Here is a 20,284-nt window from a genome sequence, read left to right as displayed (position 1 = left end):
CCTGCCAGATCCCATGGGAATAAATACATGTTTAACCCTCAAGTGAGAAATATGAGTGGATGCATCCATCCACTCATTCATCAGGGAGGTGGCAAAGGACCAGAGGGGAGAAGGTGATATGGGGAATAATTTCTCCAGATGTAAGCATCCAGATATCAGCCCCAAAGCCTGCAGAGGGTACCAGGAGATGTGGGAAAAAAGATGGAAGTCTGTGGGCAAAATTTGGAGGATAGATATAACCTGAATGGGTTGTTGGAAAACAAAAGTTCCATACAAAATTTTTGAGGCATTTGATATAAGCCCAGCACAGGGCCATAAATCTGTTTGATGAGATGCATCTAAAAATGCTGTGCTAAAAGCTGTGTGAGACCGGGTGTGGTGGTTCATGCCTGTAATGCTAGTACTTTGGGAGGCCGAGGCAGTCAGATCACCTGAGGTTGGGAGTTCGAAACCAGCCTTACCAACATGGAGCAACCCCGTCTCTATTAAAAATACAAAATTAGCCAGGTGTGGTGGCACACACCTATAATCCCAGCTACTCAGGAGGCTGAGGCAGGAGTATTGCTTGAACCCAGGAGGCGGAGGTTGCGGTGAGCCTCCAGCCTGGGCAACAAGAGTGAAACCCCAAAAAAAAAAAAAAAAAAAAAAAAAAAAGCTGTGTGATACATTAGCATTTGGTGAATATAGTGGGTAGGAGGGATTTGAGGCAGGGGAGTATCTCTAGACTTAACCCTCCAGGAGCTAAGGGGTTGCAGGTGCAGCAGAGACACTTAGACTTGATGTAGAATGGGGGTCTGGCTTTCCTTGGAGTAATGCATCTGCTGGTTATAGGGTGTCCAGTGCCTGCTCCACCACTTCCAGGAGTGTGACCTTGGGCAAGTTATGTGACCTGGCTGAGATCAGGTATAACATGCAGAATAGGAATGACCACAGCCACTCCATAGGGAGTTGGAAGAACTGATTGAGCATCTGGAGGTCAAGTGGATTGGGGGCATTACAGGATGGAGAAGCAGCCTGGATAGAGTGCAGGGTGAGAGCATGTTTGTGTCCCTGGAGCCACAAATAATTCCTAGTGGCGGCATGTGACTCCGAGCTGCAGTGGACATGCCAGTTCATAGGATGTCATTTCATGGTTCTCTGCAGAATTATCTGCACAATTATCTGCACAAACATTTGTGTCCTTGGAGCCACAAATAATTCATCTGCTGCTCCTGCAGCAGATGAAGCCCGGCGGCTCATGACTTCAAATGTGCATTCAGCTAGCTTATCCTGTGTGTACGTGTGTGTGTGTGCGCGCGCGCACATGTGTGTGTGTGTGTCTGCATGCGCAAATGCACATGGGTGTATTTCAGGGGGATAATTCCAGAAATTGATTTACCTATGCTTGTCATCAGGCACAGCCCTGTTGATACTTTCTTCACAGTTAATCCAGGTTTTTGGAGGTTCCCTTCTGATTCATTTTAACATTTTAGATTGTCATTGATGAAGAGTGGAAATGTCAACATAATTCAGAGAAAGATCAGCAACAGAAACATATGTACAGACACCCACGAGCTCACTCCCCTGCCACATGTGTTTTATGTTTCGATAAGCCCTCCTAGCCCTGGTCCAGGGTGCTGGTGGTGGCACGTGACTCCGGGCTGCAGCAGACATGCCAGTTCATAAGATATCATTTCATGATTCTCTGCAGTCTTCCCTCTGGTCATTGTAAATACTGGCATCAGATTGGTACTTTACAAAGGGTAAGTGAGTTTGGTCCCAACGTACTCCCTTGCCACCATCTTAATATTTTTCTGTTTATTAGAATCTTTTAAAAAGTATTCACCAATTATTTGAAGCAGAATAACCCTTATGAGGATGGTTTGCCCAACTGCCTTTGAGATAACTTCCTTACCATTGCAAACACTGAGGTTCAGGAATCCTTTGAAGAATTCTTCATTAGTTCTTTCCTTCATAGGTACTTACTGACCGTTCGTAAATGCTCTAATCTTCCATGCCCAGTGAAGTTGGCCTGGTCTCAGCCTCTAGGGATCAAGCAGTCCAAAGGGCTGACAATGAAGCAAATGGAGAATTAGAGTCACAGTCCCCTGCTGAGGAGCTCAGGGTTCACTTGCAGGCAGCTGAGCAGTGACCCCCTCAATCCGTAGGGAAGTGAGGGGTCTGGGAAAAATTTTCCAGAAGGGGAGCATCTGAGCTGAGCATTGCCAGAGGCTCCTAGGGTAGGTGTGAGGATTTTAGGTAGAGGGAAGTCCTCCCACAGGGGCAAAGGGAGGTGTGGTGCTCCTGGAACCTGCAGGAAATGGCTAGAAAGTTCATGGCTACCAAGTGCGGCATGAGGGAGTGAGGCAAGGTGAGAGGCCAGGCTGGACAGGGGTGGGTGGAACGTGGCAGTCCCCTGTGCCGTATTCAGATGAGGACAGTGATACTGAACGATTTTAGGTGGTGTATTAGTCCATTTTCACGCTGCTAGAAAGAACTGCCCAAGACTGGGTAATTTATAAAGGAAAGAGGTTTCATTGACTCATTGTTCTGCATGGCTGGGGAGGCCCCAGGAAACTTACAGTTATGGAGGAAGGGGCAGCAGGTGTTTCTTACATGGTGGCAGGCAGGAGAGTAAATATGTGAGAGAGCAGGAAAAACTACCATTTATAAAACCAGCAAATCTCCTGAGAACTCACTCAATATCACAAGAACAGCATGGGGGAAACTGCCCCCATGATCCAGGCACCTCCTATCATGTCCCTCCCTCGACACGTGGGGATTTCAGAGAGGGAGATATGGGCGGCAACACAGAGCCAAGCCGTACCAGGCAGGATGTGGTGTGGAGTCCTCAGGCGCAAGGCCCTCTCCTACTCCCTTCTGCAAGCCCATCTGCTAATTGGATGGCTGGGGGGACCCAGGCATACATCCATGAAGGGAGGTCACACTTGGCTCTGCTCTGGAAGGTTACACATTGGCTGCCTGGAGTTGAATCCGGGAGGGAAGATGGATTGGAAGGCTGGGCGTGGGGGAATCCTCCTGGGCGGGGCCCAGAGTTTGCGTCTCACAGACTTTCAGCTTGAGAGCCTTCTCTAAGGGTGTCTTTCTCCACACAGGCCATGCTGCAGTAGACCCTCACAGCGTCTCTTCCTGGCCAAGAGAAGCCTGTCCCCAAGAACAGGAGAGCCATGGTCGGCCTCCGAGGGAATGCTGTGGCTGGCCTCCTCTGGATGCTGCTGCTGTGGAGTGGGGGCGGCGGCTGCCAGGCTCAGCGGGCAGGTGGGGCCACCATGGGCTGTGCCATGCTGTGCTGGGGACAGAGCAGACAGCATGTGTCTGAGCATGGGCTGTGGTGTGTGCATGCAAGTGAGCTCACAACTGACCGTGTGAGAGAGAGGGAGAGTCTGGAATCCACGTGTGAGGCAGCTGCCCTCCAACCTAGGGACAGAAAGTCACCAGCTGCTCAGCGTGGGCCTGTGTGTGGGCCTGTGTGTATGAGTGTGGGAGGAGCTGCGAGGGTGTGAGGGAGAGTGTGTGGGGCAGTGTGTGTGAGTTTGAGGGCGTGTGTGAATACGTGCGGTGATGTCAGTATGCATGTGAGTGTGAATGTGAGGGGATGGGTGTGTGTTCGTGTGAGAGGAGGAGAGAGTGTGACAGAGGGAATGAGTTGCTTTAACACGTCTTGATCAGTCACAACCTGGGTTGTGAGCCTGTCTCTACCAAGCGTGTGCAGGTTTGAAGATCGGGGAGGAGGCCCGGGTGAGGACCTGGCTGTGTTGTCCTGTGAAGGTTCTGGGACACATTCTGGGGGACGTGTACACACTGGAGCCCACTTAGCAAAGGCATCCAGGACGGTGAGAAAAGTGTGTTGATGTAGTAGACCCGGTAATTGGGAAAGTTGACTGGAGATGAGAAGGCCCAGGGCAGGAGGGGAGGGACATGGCAACATAGTTTTGCTAACCTGTATGAGGGCCCCTGCCCTGGGGGAAGGCACGGGTCGTCAGTGCTTAGTTGTGAAGGAGGGATCAGGGTCCACAGCCTCGGCATAGAGCCTGCACACTAGGGTCCTCAATACACAGACAGGTGCAACATTTTGTGTACTGCCCACAAGGTGGCCAGGGAGACTGCCTGTCATTAGATCCAGGAAGCAAAATGCTGGGCCCATCTTACAGGAAGTGATATTCTAAGGCTTTTCTCCCTGGACTTAAAAAAGAAAGGTTGATATTATTTCTTTATTAAATTTACAGAGTTGTCTCATGCTCTTTTTTTTTTTTTTTTTTTTTTCCGAGCCTCTCAAAGCCTGGCTAGCTGGAAGGGCAGAACTAACTGTAGACATCCTGTTTTACATGCAGGGAACATGAGATTTCTGCGCCCATCTAGCCAACCCCAAACGCATAGCCAATGCACAGGATTATCACATTTAAAAGCAAAAAGGCACTAGGGTGGTCTCCTCCATGCCCTCATTTCAGAGTGGAAAATGGTGGGCCCAAGGAAAGCACTCACCTGCCAGCAGTGGCATAGCCCGTGCCTCAGCAGAGTCAAGGCCAGAAGCCAAGGCACCCGCCCCAGTTCGGATCTCTTTTCTCCACATCACGCTGCAGCCTCACGGGCACACAATCCTGCCTGTTCCTGGCCTCTGGGAGAAAATGTGCCCTGAACTCAAAAGGGCCCCTTGGGGAGGCCTCCTGAACAAATGAAACTTCTGTAGCCTTCAAACAAATTTGCTCTAGGATTAAAGCCTGCAGGCCGGGTTCTGCCTGGCCCTCAGCAGCAATTATCCTGAACAGACTGGGACATTATTGTCCCAAGCACAAAAGAATGACCTTTTGTGTCAAGGAGAAAAACTCCCCAGGAATTATCTCCAAGTCTGCACATCTGGTCAAACACACTCCAGAGTTCTAATCCTGTTAGGGATCAGTCCTGCTAAGGCTGGGATATAACTCAGTGCCTGACATGCAGATTGTCACTTGGATTTTTAAAACTAGAGGGAAAGGTAGGTGTGGAACATTCAAGGGTGGCATTGGCTCAGACCACACAGGGAAGCATTTGTGGGAGTATGTGTGTAAATACGTATAGCTTTATCGTTTTTCTGTTTTTTGAACTTTATCGCTTGCAAATATAAAAGCAAAAAATACAAAAAATAAAATTCACTCATAGCTCTGCTTACCAGAGGTAAACAAATATTTCCTTCTCAGATTCTGTCATGCATACATACATATACAATCGTGCGTGCACACACACACATATAGGTTTTCTTTCCAGAAATTCTATGTTATACATATCATTTTATAAACAGCTTTTCACACCCAGTGCTATATTGGAAAAGTGTATCCATGCTGGTAAATAAGGATTCCTCTGCAGCCGTCACCTGCATGGCTGCCTAGCAATGAATTCATCATAATTTTTCTTTAAGTAATTTCTTTAATTCCACATAGGTGATTGTATCGTTATCTCCAGCATTTTTTTTTTTTTTTTTTTTTTTGGCCATGCTGCTGTGAATTTCTTTATACATCTTTTTTTTTTTCCATTTATCTGATTGTTTTCTTGGGATAAATCACTAACTTTGGAATTGGTGGATAAAAAAATACCCTCCTTTATGAGGCTTCAAAGCCCCTGAGAAAGGGTGTGACAAGTCCACGGTCACTTGCTGAGCAGGCAGGTGCATTCTCCTCTAACTCTCATGCGCCCAGGCCACTACCAGACCATTTTACCTTTTCCAATCTCGTATTTCAACAAAGTGGTTTTTTGTTTTGTTTTGTTCAGTTTTGTTTTTATAGCCAAATGTTTGTGCCTGGTGTTCACAGAGGCCTGGTCAGCTGCTTCTGTTGGGATGGCCAAACCCCACCTTCTGGAAGAGTCAGACTAGGGCTTCTTTTTTTTCTTTTTTTTGAGACAGGGTCTCACTCTGTCACCCAGGCTGGAGGGAAGTGATACGATATTGGCTCACTGCATCCTCTACCTCCTGGCTCAAAGGATTCTTGTGCCTCAGTCTCCTGAGTAGCTGGGATTACAGTCATAAGCCACCATGCCTGGCTAATTTCTGTATTTTTAGTAGAGATGGGGTTTTGCCATGTTAGCCAGGCTGGTCTCAAACTTCTGGCCTCAAGTGATCTGCCCACCTTGACCTCCCAAATTGCTAGAATTACAGGCGTGAGCCACTGCGCCCGGCCTTAAGACCAGGGCTTCTTGATAGTTTCTTTTATATTTGTGCAGTGTTCTAGAGATTGGAAAACACTTCCCCTTGTATTATCTGATTTTAAAGGGCTGAGTCATTAAATATCTAACGGGAGAGCGCTGGCTAAATCAATTATGTTCATCCCTGCAGAGGACTCTGTGCAGCCATGGAAACCGGCATGATCAAACTAGAAATGGATTTCTACCTTATAACTAAATGCGGGGAGAACAGCATAAGTATCAGTGTGTCTGGTGCAGTCCCATTCCTATTAATAATTATATGGAAATAAAAAATAATCAAGTATATATACCATGCTTTAATAGTGGTTATCTCCGTGTAGATGGGAATACGGGCATTTAAAACATCTAAATTTTTTTTTTGTTTGAGACAGAGTCTTGCTCTGTTGCCCAGGCTGGAGTGCAATGGCGGGATCTCAGCTCACTGCAAGCTCCGCCTCCTGGGTTCACGCCATTCTCCTGCCTCAGCCTCCTGAGTAGCTGGGACTACAGGCACCCGCCCCCACGCCCGGCTGATTTTTTGTATTTTTTAGTAGAGATGGGGTTTCACCGTGTTAGCCAGGATGGTCTCGATCTCCTGACCTCGTGATCCACCCGCCTCGGCCTCCCAAAGTGCTGGGATTACAGGCGTGAGCCACCGCGCCTGGCCATCTAAACATCTTTTGATTGCATTTTCTGACTTCTCGGAAACGGGCATGCATTATTTGTGGTCGGTTGAAAAATAATGAAAAAATGGAGTTACCTTTTAAACAAAATAAAAGTGAAGAGATTGAGGCATAGTGCTGTGTGGTGGCTGTTAATCATTTTAATGTGATGCTAGGTATTGTCAGTTGAGCCTCACTGTAGTCTTGGGGAAAACTCATGATTATTGCCAACTGAAGGTTTGGAAACTGAGGCTCAGGCCCTTGAGGCAGCCCAGGGCCCCTGGGTCATGAGAAACAGGGCAGGTAGGCATTTGAGCAGGTGTGTGACCCCAGTGACCTTTATGCCCCAGGACAGTGTCCTTTCCATGCCCATTTGCCCTATGCCACCCCTTCTCTCACCCCTGCAGGTTGCAAAAGTGTCCACTACGATCTGGTTTTCCTCCTGGACACCTCCTCCAGCGTGGGCAAGGAGGACTTTGAGAAGGTCCGGCAGTGGGTGGCCAACCTGGTGGATACCTTCGAGGTGGGTCCTGACCGCACCCGTGTGGGGGTCGTGCGCTACAGTGACCGGCCCACCACGGCCTTCGAGTTGGGCCTCTTTGGCTCGCGGGAGGAAGTCAAGGCAGCCGCCCGGCGCCTCGCCTACCATGGGGGCAACACTAACACGGGTGACGCGCTGCGCTACATCACGGCCCTCAGCTTCTCCCCGCGCGCCGGAGGCCGCCCCGGGGACCGCGCCTACAAGCAAGTGGCCATCCTGCTCACCGACGGCCGCAGCCAGGACCTGGTGCTGGACGCCGCGGCGGCCGCCCACCGCGCTGGCATCCGCATCTTTGCTGTGGGCGTGGGCGAGGCACTCAAGGAGGAGCTGGAGGAGATCGCTTCAGAGCCCAAGTCCGCCCACGTCTTCCACGTGTCCGACTTCAATGCCATCGACAAGATCCGGGGCAAGCTGCGGCGCCGTCTGTGTGAAAGTGAGTGCGCCCGGGCCCCACGCGGCCCCTGGCAAGAGTGACGCCACCAGCTGAGCCCACGGGAGGGGTCCTTGGGCAGATAGGGAACCTGCGGCTGGCTCCAGGAAGGCGGGGGAAGTAGCAGGTGCAGAGGCAGAGGGAACCCACATTCTTGGGTTTGGCCACACAGGGAACCTAGTAGCACATGCACCCCCTGGACATTCCTGTTGTCAGGAAGATGCCATGTCTTCTTCCATCCAGAGGCAGAGGTCGCCAGCGGAGGCAAGAAGGGGTTTGGAATGGAAGCCGGCTGGGTTCTAACCACCCTGCCACCTGGGAGATACTTGGTGTCTCATCTTTTACCTCTGATATGGGAACATCCTCTACTTACTGCCCAGAGCTGTGAAAGCTAGAAACTGTGCATGCAAAGTCTGGCCTGAAGCTCTGGGCATATAGCAGGGTCTCCCAAGGGGCTGTGATGAGGGATCATGCAAGAAAATGGGCATGTACAGGCTCCGTCAGCTCTTCCCAGCAGCCCAGAGTCAGTCATTTAGACACAGTCAGGAGCTGCTTATCCCAGAGGCCAAGTGCTGTTGACCCGGCGCCCTCTGAGATAACCCAAGGCCTCTAGCTTATTTGTCTGGAATCTGTTGATTGTGGCTGGGGGTAGGGGGAGGAGAGGCAGAGAGCTGATGGTCCGCAGGGCTCTGACCTGGAAGCCTGACCTCCAGGATTTAGTGGGGGTCATTCTGAGGACAGCCCCCTCCCCAGGACAGGAAGGGTGAAGTGGGTTTCTCATGTTCCATACTGTCTCCAGCTTCTGCCTCTGCCTATTGCATTGGGGTGACATTTGTCCTTCTTGGGTCACAGTGGCTGCTGAGTAACCTTCTCCTCCAGACCTAGCAGGGGCTGTGCTTTGAAGCTGGTCAGGTGGAGTGTGGAGCCTCAGCCTCTGTCTTTCTGATTACTGCAGGGGACTGAACAACCCCTGACTGGGAAGCCATAGGTTATACCTTGGCCAGGGACAGGGAAAGCCTTGCAGGGCTGGGGCAGCATGGAAGTGCTGGCGGTGGGAGCAGCTGGGTGTGACTCAGCAGGGGAAGCAGGGGCCTGATCCTGGGGCTGTGCCTGACTTGCAGCCCAGTGAGAACACAGCTAAACCATTTCTGAAACTGGGGTGGCTCTAGGCTGCTGTACCACAGTATGACCCTTTTCTCTGTGCTGGCTCTTTTAATCTCCACTTATTTATTCAACAGATACTTATATACTTTTTTGTGTGACCTTGTGCTGATTTCTGGGGCTACAGAAAAAGATAAGACACAGCACCCATTCTCAGGGTGCTCATAGTCTAGAAGGCAGGAAAGACACATAAAAGGGAATATGGTACTGTGCAGGTAAACTTGAATAAAGTCACAGGCAGCCAGGTCCATGTGTGACTATGGTATGTGTGGGGATATGGAGAATGAGGGAGGGCTTCCTGGAGGAAGTGGTGCTTAGGTTATTCAGAGGAGGAGCATGAACTGCATGGGATTGAGAAGGATGAGATGGAGTGGGATTAAGGGATGCCATGACATGGTCAGTGAACCATGATAGGCCCATGCAGCTGGGGAAAAGAAGGAGATTAGGGCTGCTGGGTGTTGTCAGATTGTCAGGGTCCCCATAAAGGGAGGCCTTGTGTGCTAAGGTGAGGACATGCTGGAGGGTTTATGCAGGGGTGTGACATGGTCAGATCTCTGTGGGGAATGGAATGTGACTGAACAGCAGGACAAAGGGAGGCCCTTCACAAGACTGCTGGAGAAATTCAGACAACTGTGTTTCGGGAGAGATCCAGCATTGATGACTTGGCCCATGTTACAGAGGTGGAAATCAATGCCCAGAAGGCTGAGTGAAGGTAATCTACCCTAGAGTATGCAAGGCATTGGCTGTGGACTTCCCATTAGTGACTTCACTGACCCATATCACAACCTCATAGGATAAGGATTCTGTCTTTTGTATAGATAAGAGCACACAGAATGCTGAGATCATGGAAGGCACAGCTTCAAGGCGTGTTGGGCCCTCAGTTGTAGGCCCAAGAGGGGATGGGTCAGGTGGGGAAAGAGGAGTGATAGGAGACAGCCCAGGCAGGGCTGGAGCTATGGGATTGATCGAGGTGAGTACTAGATGAATCAGAAATCTGTGCAGATGAGATCTAGGCACAGGGTCACAGTCCCAGCTAAGAAGTAGCAATTCAATGTGGTAGCTCAGGAACAATGAATTCTACCTGTCATTCCAGAATCCAGAACCCCTTGATGCAGAGTGCTGGGAAACCAGGTTACTTCCAGATCCTTCCCACTGTTGTTTGTTTGTTTGTTTTTGCCATCCTGACAGTTTTGGTTCAGAGTGGTTCTGGATCTCAGCAGAGACAACTCTAGACTTTGAAGCTCTTCCATGCCCAGGGATGGCTCTGAGAATGGCAGAGACAACCCCAGAGAGGTCAAGTCCCTGGGATGTACCGCACAGTTAATAGACACCAGGGGTGGGAACAGAACCCAGGCCTTCAGACTTCAGGCCTCTCCCCTGTGCCTCCAGAAAACGGGCTTCACCATCATTGACCTTGGTAAAGCAAATTTATTAATATTATCACTTTAAATTGAAAGACCAGAGGTCAGGCAGCTTCAAGCGATGAAACCTTGATCCATTCATTCCACTCTCCATTTCCAGGTACCTCTATCTTGGTGTTAACTCTGTTCGTGGCTTGACTTATGTATCAGAATTATACTGGTAAATGGGTTTCAGTGAAGAGACTCTGATGAAGGTTTTATTTAGAGGAGGGTGAGATCAACAAGGGATACTGAGGTACGCACGAACTAGTGATGGGAAAAGCCAGCTGAGAAGGGATAGAGTGTGTCACTAGAGTTCATGAGGGCTGAGATTGGGTGGCCCCGTAGGACCCTTAGTCATGAAGGCATACAGTTCTCTTGCCAGACCATAACACACAGGCAGAGAGGGAGCAAGAAAGAAGCCCCTGCCCCTTATCTGCTCTTGCATGGCTGCTCCTTCCACTAGCCTGACCCTGTCTGACTCCAGCCAAGCAAGGCCAAGTGATGCAGTCACAGTGGCTGGCCTCCTGGGCTGGGAGCAGGGCAGAGGGAGAGAATGGACATGGGAGGGCAACCTGGGGACACCATGGCAAGACACCTCTCAGTGGATCTCAGAGCCATGTCTGCCTGCAAACCCGGGAGGAGAAGACACTATTACGCAGCAGGCCTGGTGCTCAGTCTCTTTGGACTAGGGTAGGTCATGTGACTGTCCCTACACCATTCATTAGTCTGGGAGTGGAAATAGGTTGAATATTTTGGGCCTGTCACAAGACCTTGTTTAATATTTGGGAGTGGAGTTAATTCCCAGCCCAGCTCCCTCAAGGAAAGGGATTTGATACATGAAGGAAAACCAGTGAGCTGTTACCAAGAGAAAGGGAAACCTGCGCAGGCCAGCCCAGAACACACGTCCGCCCTGATCTCGTCAGGAAAAGCTCATGGATTCTGTGAAGACAGGGCTTCTCCAAAATCCTAAAATAGATGTAAGATTTAAGTGAATGCTCAGTCATCTAAAGGGAATCAGTTTTTGTAAATACAGCTGTGAGATGAAGAGGGCCTGGTCTATTCTGGCTACAAACGAAATGAAATCCCCTTACAATTGCTTCAATTAGAAACAAAGCAAAACAAAATAAAAGAGCTAATAGTAACATATTGGAAAGCAGCTAGTGAGATTGAATCAGGGAGCATGGCAGAATTTGAACACCAGAAATCTCTTGGTACACAGAGGATGCCTGTGGGGGACTCAATAGCCTGAGGAGGAACTAGTCTCAATAGGGGCCACTTATTAATGACCTGGAAAATGGTAGACTAAAAATATCAGGATTTTTTTTGATGTAGTAATCATTCAGTTAGATCCAACTCATTCATTCATTCAACAACTATGCATTAAAACAGCCATTTGATTCAATCTCATTTATTCATTCCTTCATTAACAGTTATGCATTATAGTAAACATTCACATCATTCATTCATTCAACAAGCACATTGAGTGATTCCTCTGTGCTGGACACAGGCCAGGTGCCCATGATGCAGTAGTGAATCTGGCATCCTCTTTGTCCTTGCGAGGGAAACTCTTGTCTACTTGGGGCAGCAGGAAAATGGCAGACGATTACATAACAGAGTGTGTAATTTTATATATGCATTAGTTTACCTGCTTAGTGTATCTTCACACACAAGGATATAAGCTTCACAAGGGCAAAGTCTGTTCCTTGTGGTACCTCAGTGCTTAGAGCAGAGACGAGTATGTAGGATGAGCTCCTAAATATTGTTTAAAGGAAATCAAGGGCAGTGGCCTGACAGTTCATTCTGTGCTTGCTGTTGTGTTGCGCACATTAGAAGTTCATGGGCAATGATCTATTTCATTCCCCACCCCACCCCCACCAAAGAAAAGGATAAGAACATGAAGCAAATCTGAAATTATAGCCACTAATAATGGAAATATTGAATGTGTTCACACTTTGGTGAACAGAGACAAATGGTTAGATTGTGAAGGCTGGTGCAGATTTAGAGAAGGCAGGCTGGCTGTTTTATGGTTGGTGGCACAGAGGCACATAGGGGCTGAGTGGCCTGTCCAGGATTGCAGGGGACAGGTGTAGAAGTCTTTCTTTGGTCAGAACCTACTGCCAAAGAGTGAGTGCTTTCAACCATCCTTCTGGAATCTTACTGCATATCTAATAATCAAACTACACAGTGTCTAGAGCAGATGTGGCTCAGACCTGGTGGCCAGTGGCTGTTTGTTGAATGAATGACTGAAACGAACTTGAAAAAAAATCATTATCCCCATTTTACAAATGAAAACAAGTATCAGCAGACTGAGGAGTGGAATAGCAACAGTAACAACAGTAACACAAGGCCAGTGTTATTACAGGCACGTTTCAGGCGTCACGCTGGCCTCCCCAGTGGCCTGACCTCCCCAGTGGCCTTCCCTAAGGTCTGCCGTGATGCTGGTGGCCATGTGTTTCCTTGTCTTTGGACACATTCGGGGAAGTGCCTCTGTGTCACCGCATCAACTCCTGCTTCTCCATCGCCTGACAGAGGCTCCCAGGGGATGCAATCTCAGCCTCAGCTTCCTGCAGTGTGTGGGGTGGAGGCCGAGGACAAGGCCAGCCCCAGAACATCGGCTATAATTAAGAGTTTTCTCCACCCTAGGCTTTGTCGTGGCCACAAAACGAGCTTTATATAGCTTATCGGGTCACTGTAAGGGAGCCTGTGGAATGCCAGCTGGCCACGGCCGAGAAAGACTCCACCTACTTCTATTTTGGGGGCACGCTATGGTGGTCCTCTCTCTCCTGTCCCCACAGCCAGGGAGTCCCTTGCTGCATCCTGTCTTTTGCGCTTGGACTCTTGGGCTGAGATGTTGATCTGGATTAGGGCAAAGAAGGAGCCTCTCCCATGCTCCCGTGGTGTTTTCTGTCTCCGGATGTGCGGTCGTCCCCTCCCCACTCCCACCCTGTTGTGGATATGTTCACAGTTAGCTCTATTCTGATTTAGTGAGAGTTTTGACTCCTGGGTGCTTACACTTGCCAGTACGACTGAGGCTGGGAGTAGAGGGAGGCTTCTTTTGTGTGAGGAGATTAATTTTCCCATGTTATTGTTCACCTGTGGTTCTCCCCGGGAAAATGTCAGCATTGAAACTCCAGCTCTGCATTTTGATGAGTCATTCTGTGCAGTTGACTTAGCCCCCTGCGTCTCAGTTACCTGTAATGTGGAGTCAGTTCCTCCTTGCAGACGGGTTTGTGGCCGTGATCAGGGAGATTAGTCTAGCGGGTGGGTGCTGACACTGATGGAGGGGCTCTCCTTTGCTTTCTGTTGTAGTTAGCAGGCAGAGCACTTCACCTTTCAAATAAATTCATTATGAGGTTCACTTAAAAATCTATTGTGCACATTTTTTCTTTCTGTAGTTCAAAACACCTTTAGAAAATAAGACAACTTGTGTATATAGTTGGGAATGGACTAAATAAACATTTATAGGTAATATCTCACAACACTGGATGCTTTTACCCACTCTTTATACATATTATTGACTTATTTTTTCAATGTACATTCATTGAGCTTCGGTTGTCTTTCAGATACTGTTCTGAAGTGTGAGAGTTACAGGGGTATGCAACATATATGATCCCACTTTTAGGGTGACACTTTCCAGAAGGGAAAGGAGAGGGGCAGTCCCTCAAGTGATGGGTGAGGTCATTTCATGTGGTGATAAGTGCTTCAAAGCTGAGAAACCCGGGACACTGGGTCTCTTGGAGGAGAGAAAAGTTGCCTTGATCTTAGAATGATGTGAAACAACTGTGCAAGCCAAGATTGACAGGCTGAGTTCCAGGCCTGGGGAACAGGGACCGCAAAGGGACTGAGTGGGAGTGGACTCCACATGATGGAGGAGCCCAGTGGCTGGGGCGGAGGTGGGGTGGCAGCCAACAGTGCTTAGCAGGAGCGTAGGACTGTTCCCATCTATAGGAGGCAGGACTGGAGCCTCAGCCATGGAGCTTACCTTTCCCAGTTCACACAGCCCGGAGGGGCATCCGGGGGCAGCCCTGAGTCTTCCCTCAGCGGGAAGAGGGCCTACCTCAGAGCCCCTGCAATTATCTTTCCCTTTGAAGACACAGCCACACATGTCCCAGGGGACAGCAGGGAGGCTGGCTGTTGGCAAGTCTGGGTGGCATGTCTGGCCTGGGAAATTCTAGGCACTGACTCCCTCTAAACAGGAGTTTTGTACAAGAATCAAAGTGGGCATGGCCCTGCTGGTGGCATCACCCCCTGTGACCATGCCTTCCAGGTCACACTCCTACCTCTGTCCCCACATCCCTCTGCCTGGCCTGAGACTCCACGGTAAACTCGGGGTGCACCACACCCACGTACACACACCCCCACACACACAAACACCATGCGTCCCAGGCACATCACACACCCTAGATAGAAGCACATACACACACACCCCTCGCAAACCACACCCACTCACACGCACATCCACATACGCACACACCACACACACTCTCCACACTACACATGCCACACACACCATGCATGCAACATGCATACACACATACACAAACACTATGCACACCACACATGCCACATAGATATGAACCACACACCACATGCAAATACACGTTTTGCACACTGCACATGAACACACTATGTATACCACAGACACTCCGTGTACACATCACACACATACATGAACACATACACAAACACCATTTACACCCTGCACACCACATGCACCACATACATACTATATATAGGCACATGTGCACAAACACCAACACGCTACACTCCCCCCATGCACACACTTCACATACACACCCATTCACCTATGCACACCACACACACTGCACACTACATATAGAACACACACCCGACAGAAACACAAACCATGCATACCACACACACTGCACATAGGCTACACACAGCACACACACACCACATACACACCACACACCACACACCACATATATACAGCACACATTCTATATACACATGCTATACACCACATACACCTACACAATTCACACACATCATATATACAAACAGCACCCACACAGACACCACAGATGCATCCACCCACCTACCTACATACAACATACACAACTCCACACACTGTTGGCCATGTACTCAACCCTCCACACGCACACGCAGGCACATCATGCACATAAGACCCTCCACACAAACACAGACCACGCACACGCTCCACGCACACCACATGCACACACATCACACACACGTGCATATTATGTTCATGTGCCCACATACATAATACTCCACATATGGCCCCATGTGCCACCCTCCACATACACACACCAGGCACATAACACCCCCCACACATATACACACTACTCATACACACATGCAGCACATATATCACACACACCACACACACATCTGGGAACATGTATGTGACCACAAAGTGACCCACCCAGCTGTTCCCTCTGGGTGGACCCGAAGGCTGGGAGGGATGGGCAGCAGTGTGGGTTGTGGGTTTGGAGCCGCCACGTAGAGGTCTGTGGCCTGGCACTTGGGACCATGTCAGCCTCAAGAAGTCAGTCAGTCCGGGCCCTGCCCTCCAGCTGCAGGTCACCAGGAGTTCCTCTTATTAGGACTGAGGTCACCAAATAGAAATTGTAATTGAATGACTTAATTATGATTATGTGCTGTGAAATTTTATGTGAAAATTCCTGAAAATGATGGAAAACTAAAACTCCCTCATCATTTATTCTAAATGTGTGTACTTCAAGGAAGAAGAATAGTCTTCTAACTCTGCCCAGCCAGACCTAAGCCTGGAGATGACCCCTAGAACCACTGGGTTCATGTCACTGACTCCTGCCTCTGCCTAAAACTGTATGACCCACGTATTAGAAGCAAGGAGCTTGTGTGACACAAATGCTTCGCTGTCAGCGCATTTCAGACCAGGGCATGCAGCCCATCTCATTCTCAATGGCACAGGTCTCCTTTGGCTGGGGGAGCTTGCACAATCACCTCTTCAATCATTCCCAAATTGATGGTGATTTATCTTGCTTCCAGGTTATGGTTTCTTGCGACAATGCAATATGAGACTTCCTTGTACTGAGCTCCTTATGTACCTGGGGAGTTATTCCTGCAGGTGGACTCCTAGAAGAGGTTTCCACAGTCAAAGTAGCTCCACCAGTGGCTGAAGCTGGTTAAGCCACAGCCTCTGGAGCCAGATCACCCAGCTGGGCCTCCCAACTCTGTCTGCTTCCTCTCTGTTAATCTTAGGCCAGTTACATAAGCTTTCTCTGCCTGGTCTCTTCATCTGTAAGAAAAGGATGCTGGGCTGGGCGCTGTGGCTCATGCCTGTAATCCCAGCACTTTTGGAGGCTGAGGCAAGTGGATCACCTGAGGTCAGGAGTTCGATATCAGCCTGACCAATATGGTGAAACCCCATCTCTACCAAAAATACAAAAATTAGCCGGGCATGGTGGCGGGTGCCTATAATCCCAGCTACTCGGGAGGCTGAAGCAGAATTGCTTGAACCTGGGAGGCGGAGGTTCCAGTGAGCCGAGATCGTGCCACTGCACTCCAGCCTGGGCGACAGAGTGAGACTCTGTCTCCAAAAAAAAAAGAGGAGAACAATGTTGACACTCTCTACCTTGTAGTGTGTTAGGATCTATTGAGTCAATACCAGAGGAATTGTTGGTGCAGTGATGGCCCTGAGTGTGGACTCTTACTGTATACATTTACAAACATGATGTATTTGTGTGTGTATTTATTATGTATATATACTTTCAGGAAGATGATCAAGTTAAATATCTTTCACTTGGCACAGTGTTTCTCAACTTTTAAATTATTATTATCTATCCCCAAAGGAGCCTCTGTAAATATTTTTTTCCTAGCTATCCCCCTTCTCTGAAACTGCAATAGCATACATGTATTATATACCCCTGTGTGCTGTTGGGTAGGGTAGCACTTTGGAGGGCCTAAGGCTATTGTGATATCTAAGATTCTCTCCCACTCCTTCCCAAACTGAATTTTGCCCCCTTTGGAAGTGATGTTACCCACTTTGAGAACCCCTGACGTGGGATGTACGAGAGGATCACAGGATGAGAACTCAGGGAAGGCCTGGGGTTGAATCCGTTCCTCTCTTCCTCTGAGGCTGTGATTTCATAACCTCATCTTCAGCGGGTGGACTCAGGTCTAAAAGCTTCAGTGAAATCCAGGCTTTCTTGTTTATTTTGACAAATTAGTCTTTCGAACTTTAGTTTTCCACATAAAATAAAGACAATAGGCCGGATGCAGTGGCTCACGCCTCTAATCCCAGCACTTTGAGAGGCTGAGGTGGGCGGATCATGAGGTCAGGAGATCGAGACCATACTGACCAACATGGTGAAACCCCATGTGTACTAAAAATACAAATATTAGCTGGGCTTGGTTGCATGTGCCTATAATCCCAGCTGCTCAGGAGGCTGAGACAGAAGACTTGCTTGAACCAGGGAGTCAGAGGTTGCAGTGAGCCAAGATCGTGCCACTGAACTCCAGCCTGGTGACAGAGTGAGACTTCGTCTCAAAATAAATAAATAAATAAATAAAGACAATAATAATACTACCGAGTCTTTTTTTTTTTTTTTTTTTTTTTAAGGGGGTGTCTCTCTCTGTCCCCCGGGCTGGGGTGCAGTGGCCGGATCTCAGCTCACTGCAAGCTCCGCCTCCTGGGTTCAGGCCATTCTCCTGCCTCAGCCTCCAGAGTGGCTGGGACTACAGGCGCCGCCACCTCGCCCGGCTAGTTTTTTGTATTTTTTAGTAGAGACGGGGTTTCACTGTGTTAGCCAGGATGGTCTCGATCTCCTGACCTCGTGATCCGCCCGTCTCGGCCTCCCAAAGTGCTGGGATTACAGGCTTGAGCCACCGCGCCCGGCCAATACTACCTAGTCTTTAGAGCAGAGGGAACACACACATAAAATGCTCCCACTGCAGCCTGGCACATCAGTGCAAATCACAGGTTAACTCTTGTTATCACATGTCATTGCTAAGACCTGTGGTCTAATGTCAGTGGGGCTAGAGTGGAATCCCAGGTCTGCCACCTGCCAGCCAGGGACCTCAGTCAGGGACTTCAACTCTCTGAGCCTCGGTTTCCTTGTCTGTAATCTGAAATGATAGTTACCAATCTGGTAGATAGTTACCAAGTTGTGGTTCTTACTGTTATCCTACTTAATATTTTTATGGCAAGTCTATATAAAAAAGAACATGCCACAAATCAAAGTGCTTGGCAATACCGTGACTATATCTGAGCACCATGTCACAGGGAGGGAGTTGGGCAGAGTTGAGAAGTTCACCTGTCTTGAGTTCTGTGTGGGAACTAGTCCATTCAGGAGCGGAAGACCCTCCATGATTGAATTCAGAGGACAGCAAGCTACAGCCCGAAGGCCAGATCACTGGCTGGAAACCAATTTTACAAATTGTGTTACTGGACAACAACCATGTCAACTTGTTAGCGTACTGTCGGTGGCTGCTCTCACACTGGGATGGCAGATTGAGTCGTTATGACAGAGACCTCATGGTCCAAAGGCTAAAGTGTTTACTATCTGGCCCTTTACAGGAGTTTGCCAACATTTGATAATATACTCTGAGGTGATGACTGAGAATCTGGAGTTGCTGCCTCCAGCTCCTGAGGTGCCCTTGGCTAGGACATTTTGTGGGGGCCTCAGTTTCCTCCCTGGGGTGCTGAGTGGTGTGGCTCCTCTTAGAGGGCCCCTCTTCTCTTCCCTTCCATGTCTTGGTCAAAATGCATGACCAGCTGCCCACTCTGTGTGACATCTAATGACAGATACTTCCCTACCTCCCATTTTTAGGGGTTAGCCATGTATTCTCAAAAAGCATCACACCCTCCTAGGTTTTGGGCACAGATTCATGTCCCAGTGGAACTAGAATTGGCTTGAGGTTTGATATGAATCAACGCTGCCTGGCCATGGGGCCTTGTGCCAGCCACATCACTCTGTCCTTGGTGCCATCCCAAGTAAAGTGGAGACTGCACCATACAGGTGTGACGATCTCATCGACTAGGGTCATGCCATGCCCAAGCCTTCAGCTCATGGAGACTCTGCATTTCACATGGGGGTTTCATTTTGAGTTGAGAAAGAGATGAAATACAGCGACAATTAAATAGGTAGTTGTAAAAGGACATATGCATAAACACAGACAATCCCTATATAAATACATGTCTCTATATAAATGTGCATATATGTAATGAAATTCATAGAGGAACTCTGCACTTCTGAGTGCCTCTCATGTCCTGCAGCTAACCTTATCCTGGCAGAACTTGTTTTACACTTGTCAGAGAATGAGTAGGGATGTGGGGTTATGCGATGTCTTGGGGATTTCCATGAAATGTGGTTGATTAATTGTGATGCTTCTGACACAACCTCGCAGTTACTGGAAGACTGAAGGAAAACAAGTGTCAAAGCTGTAGGTTTTAGGTGACTTGTTTTGCTGTAAGATATGTGTTCTGTCTTTGTCCTTTTGATTGTATTGACCCTGGTTTCTTTGAATTTACCCCCACACAAACACATGCACAAACACACACACAGTCATACAAACATACACACATCGACACACTCACAGGCATACAAACATACACACATAGACACACAGGCATATAAACACACACATATACACTCACACATAGGCATACAAACATACACATACATTCACATGCAGGCATACAAACATACACAAACATACATACACATATACACTCACACACAGGCATACAAATATGCACACACATACACTCATATACAGGCATACAAACATACACACGCATATACTCACAGGCATACATATACACACACACAGGCATACAAACATACACATACACTCACACACAGGCATATAAACATACACACACTACACTCACACACAGGCATACAAACACACACAAACACACACAGACATGCAAACATACACAAACACACACACGCATACACTCACA

General features: G+C 48.6%; 1 protein-coding gene across 1 annotated transcript in view; it reads left to right on the top strand.

Moving 5' to 3' along the window:
* Positions 1–3,167: 3,167 nt before the first annotated feature.
* COL22A1 (collagen type XXII alpha 1 chain) overlaps positions 3,168–20,284 on the top strand; it is a 305,451-nt gene continuing 288,334 nt past the window's right edge. The window contains exons 1-2 of the mRNA XM_026454562.1: positions 3,168–3,258; positions 7,223–7,789. Coding sequence (XP_026310347.1) covers positions 3,168–3,258; positions 7,223–7,789 — 658 coding nt within the window. The remainder of the gene's footprint in view (positions 3,259–7,222; positions 7,790–20,284) is intronic.

This window comes from Piliocolobus tephrosceles, chromosome 7, assembly GCF_002776525.5.
Source record: "Piliocolobus tephrosceles isolate RC106 chromosome 7, ASM277652v3, whole genome shotgun sequence".
NCBI classification, from domain to species: domain Eukaryota; kingdom Metazoa; phylum Chordata; class Mammalia; order Primates; family Cercopithecidae; genus Piliocolobus; species Piliocolobus tephrosceles.
Note: the sequence above shows the minus strand (reverse complement) of the source record. Positions and strands in the feature narration are given on the sequence as shown.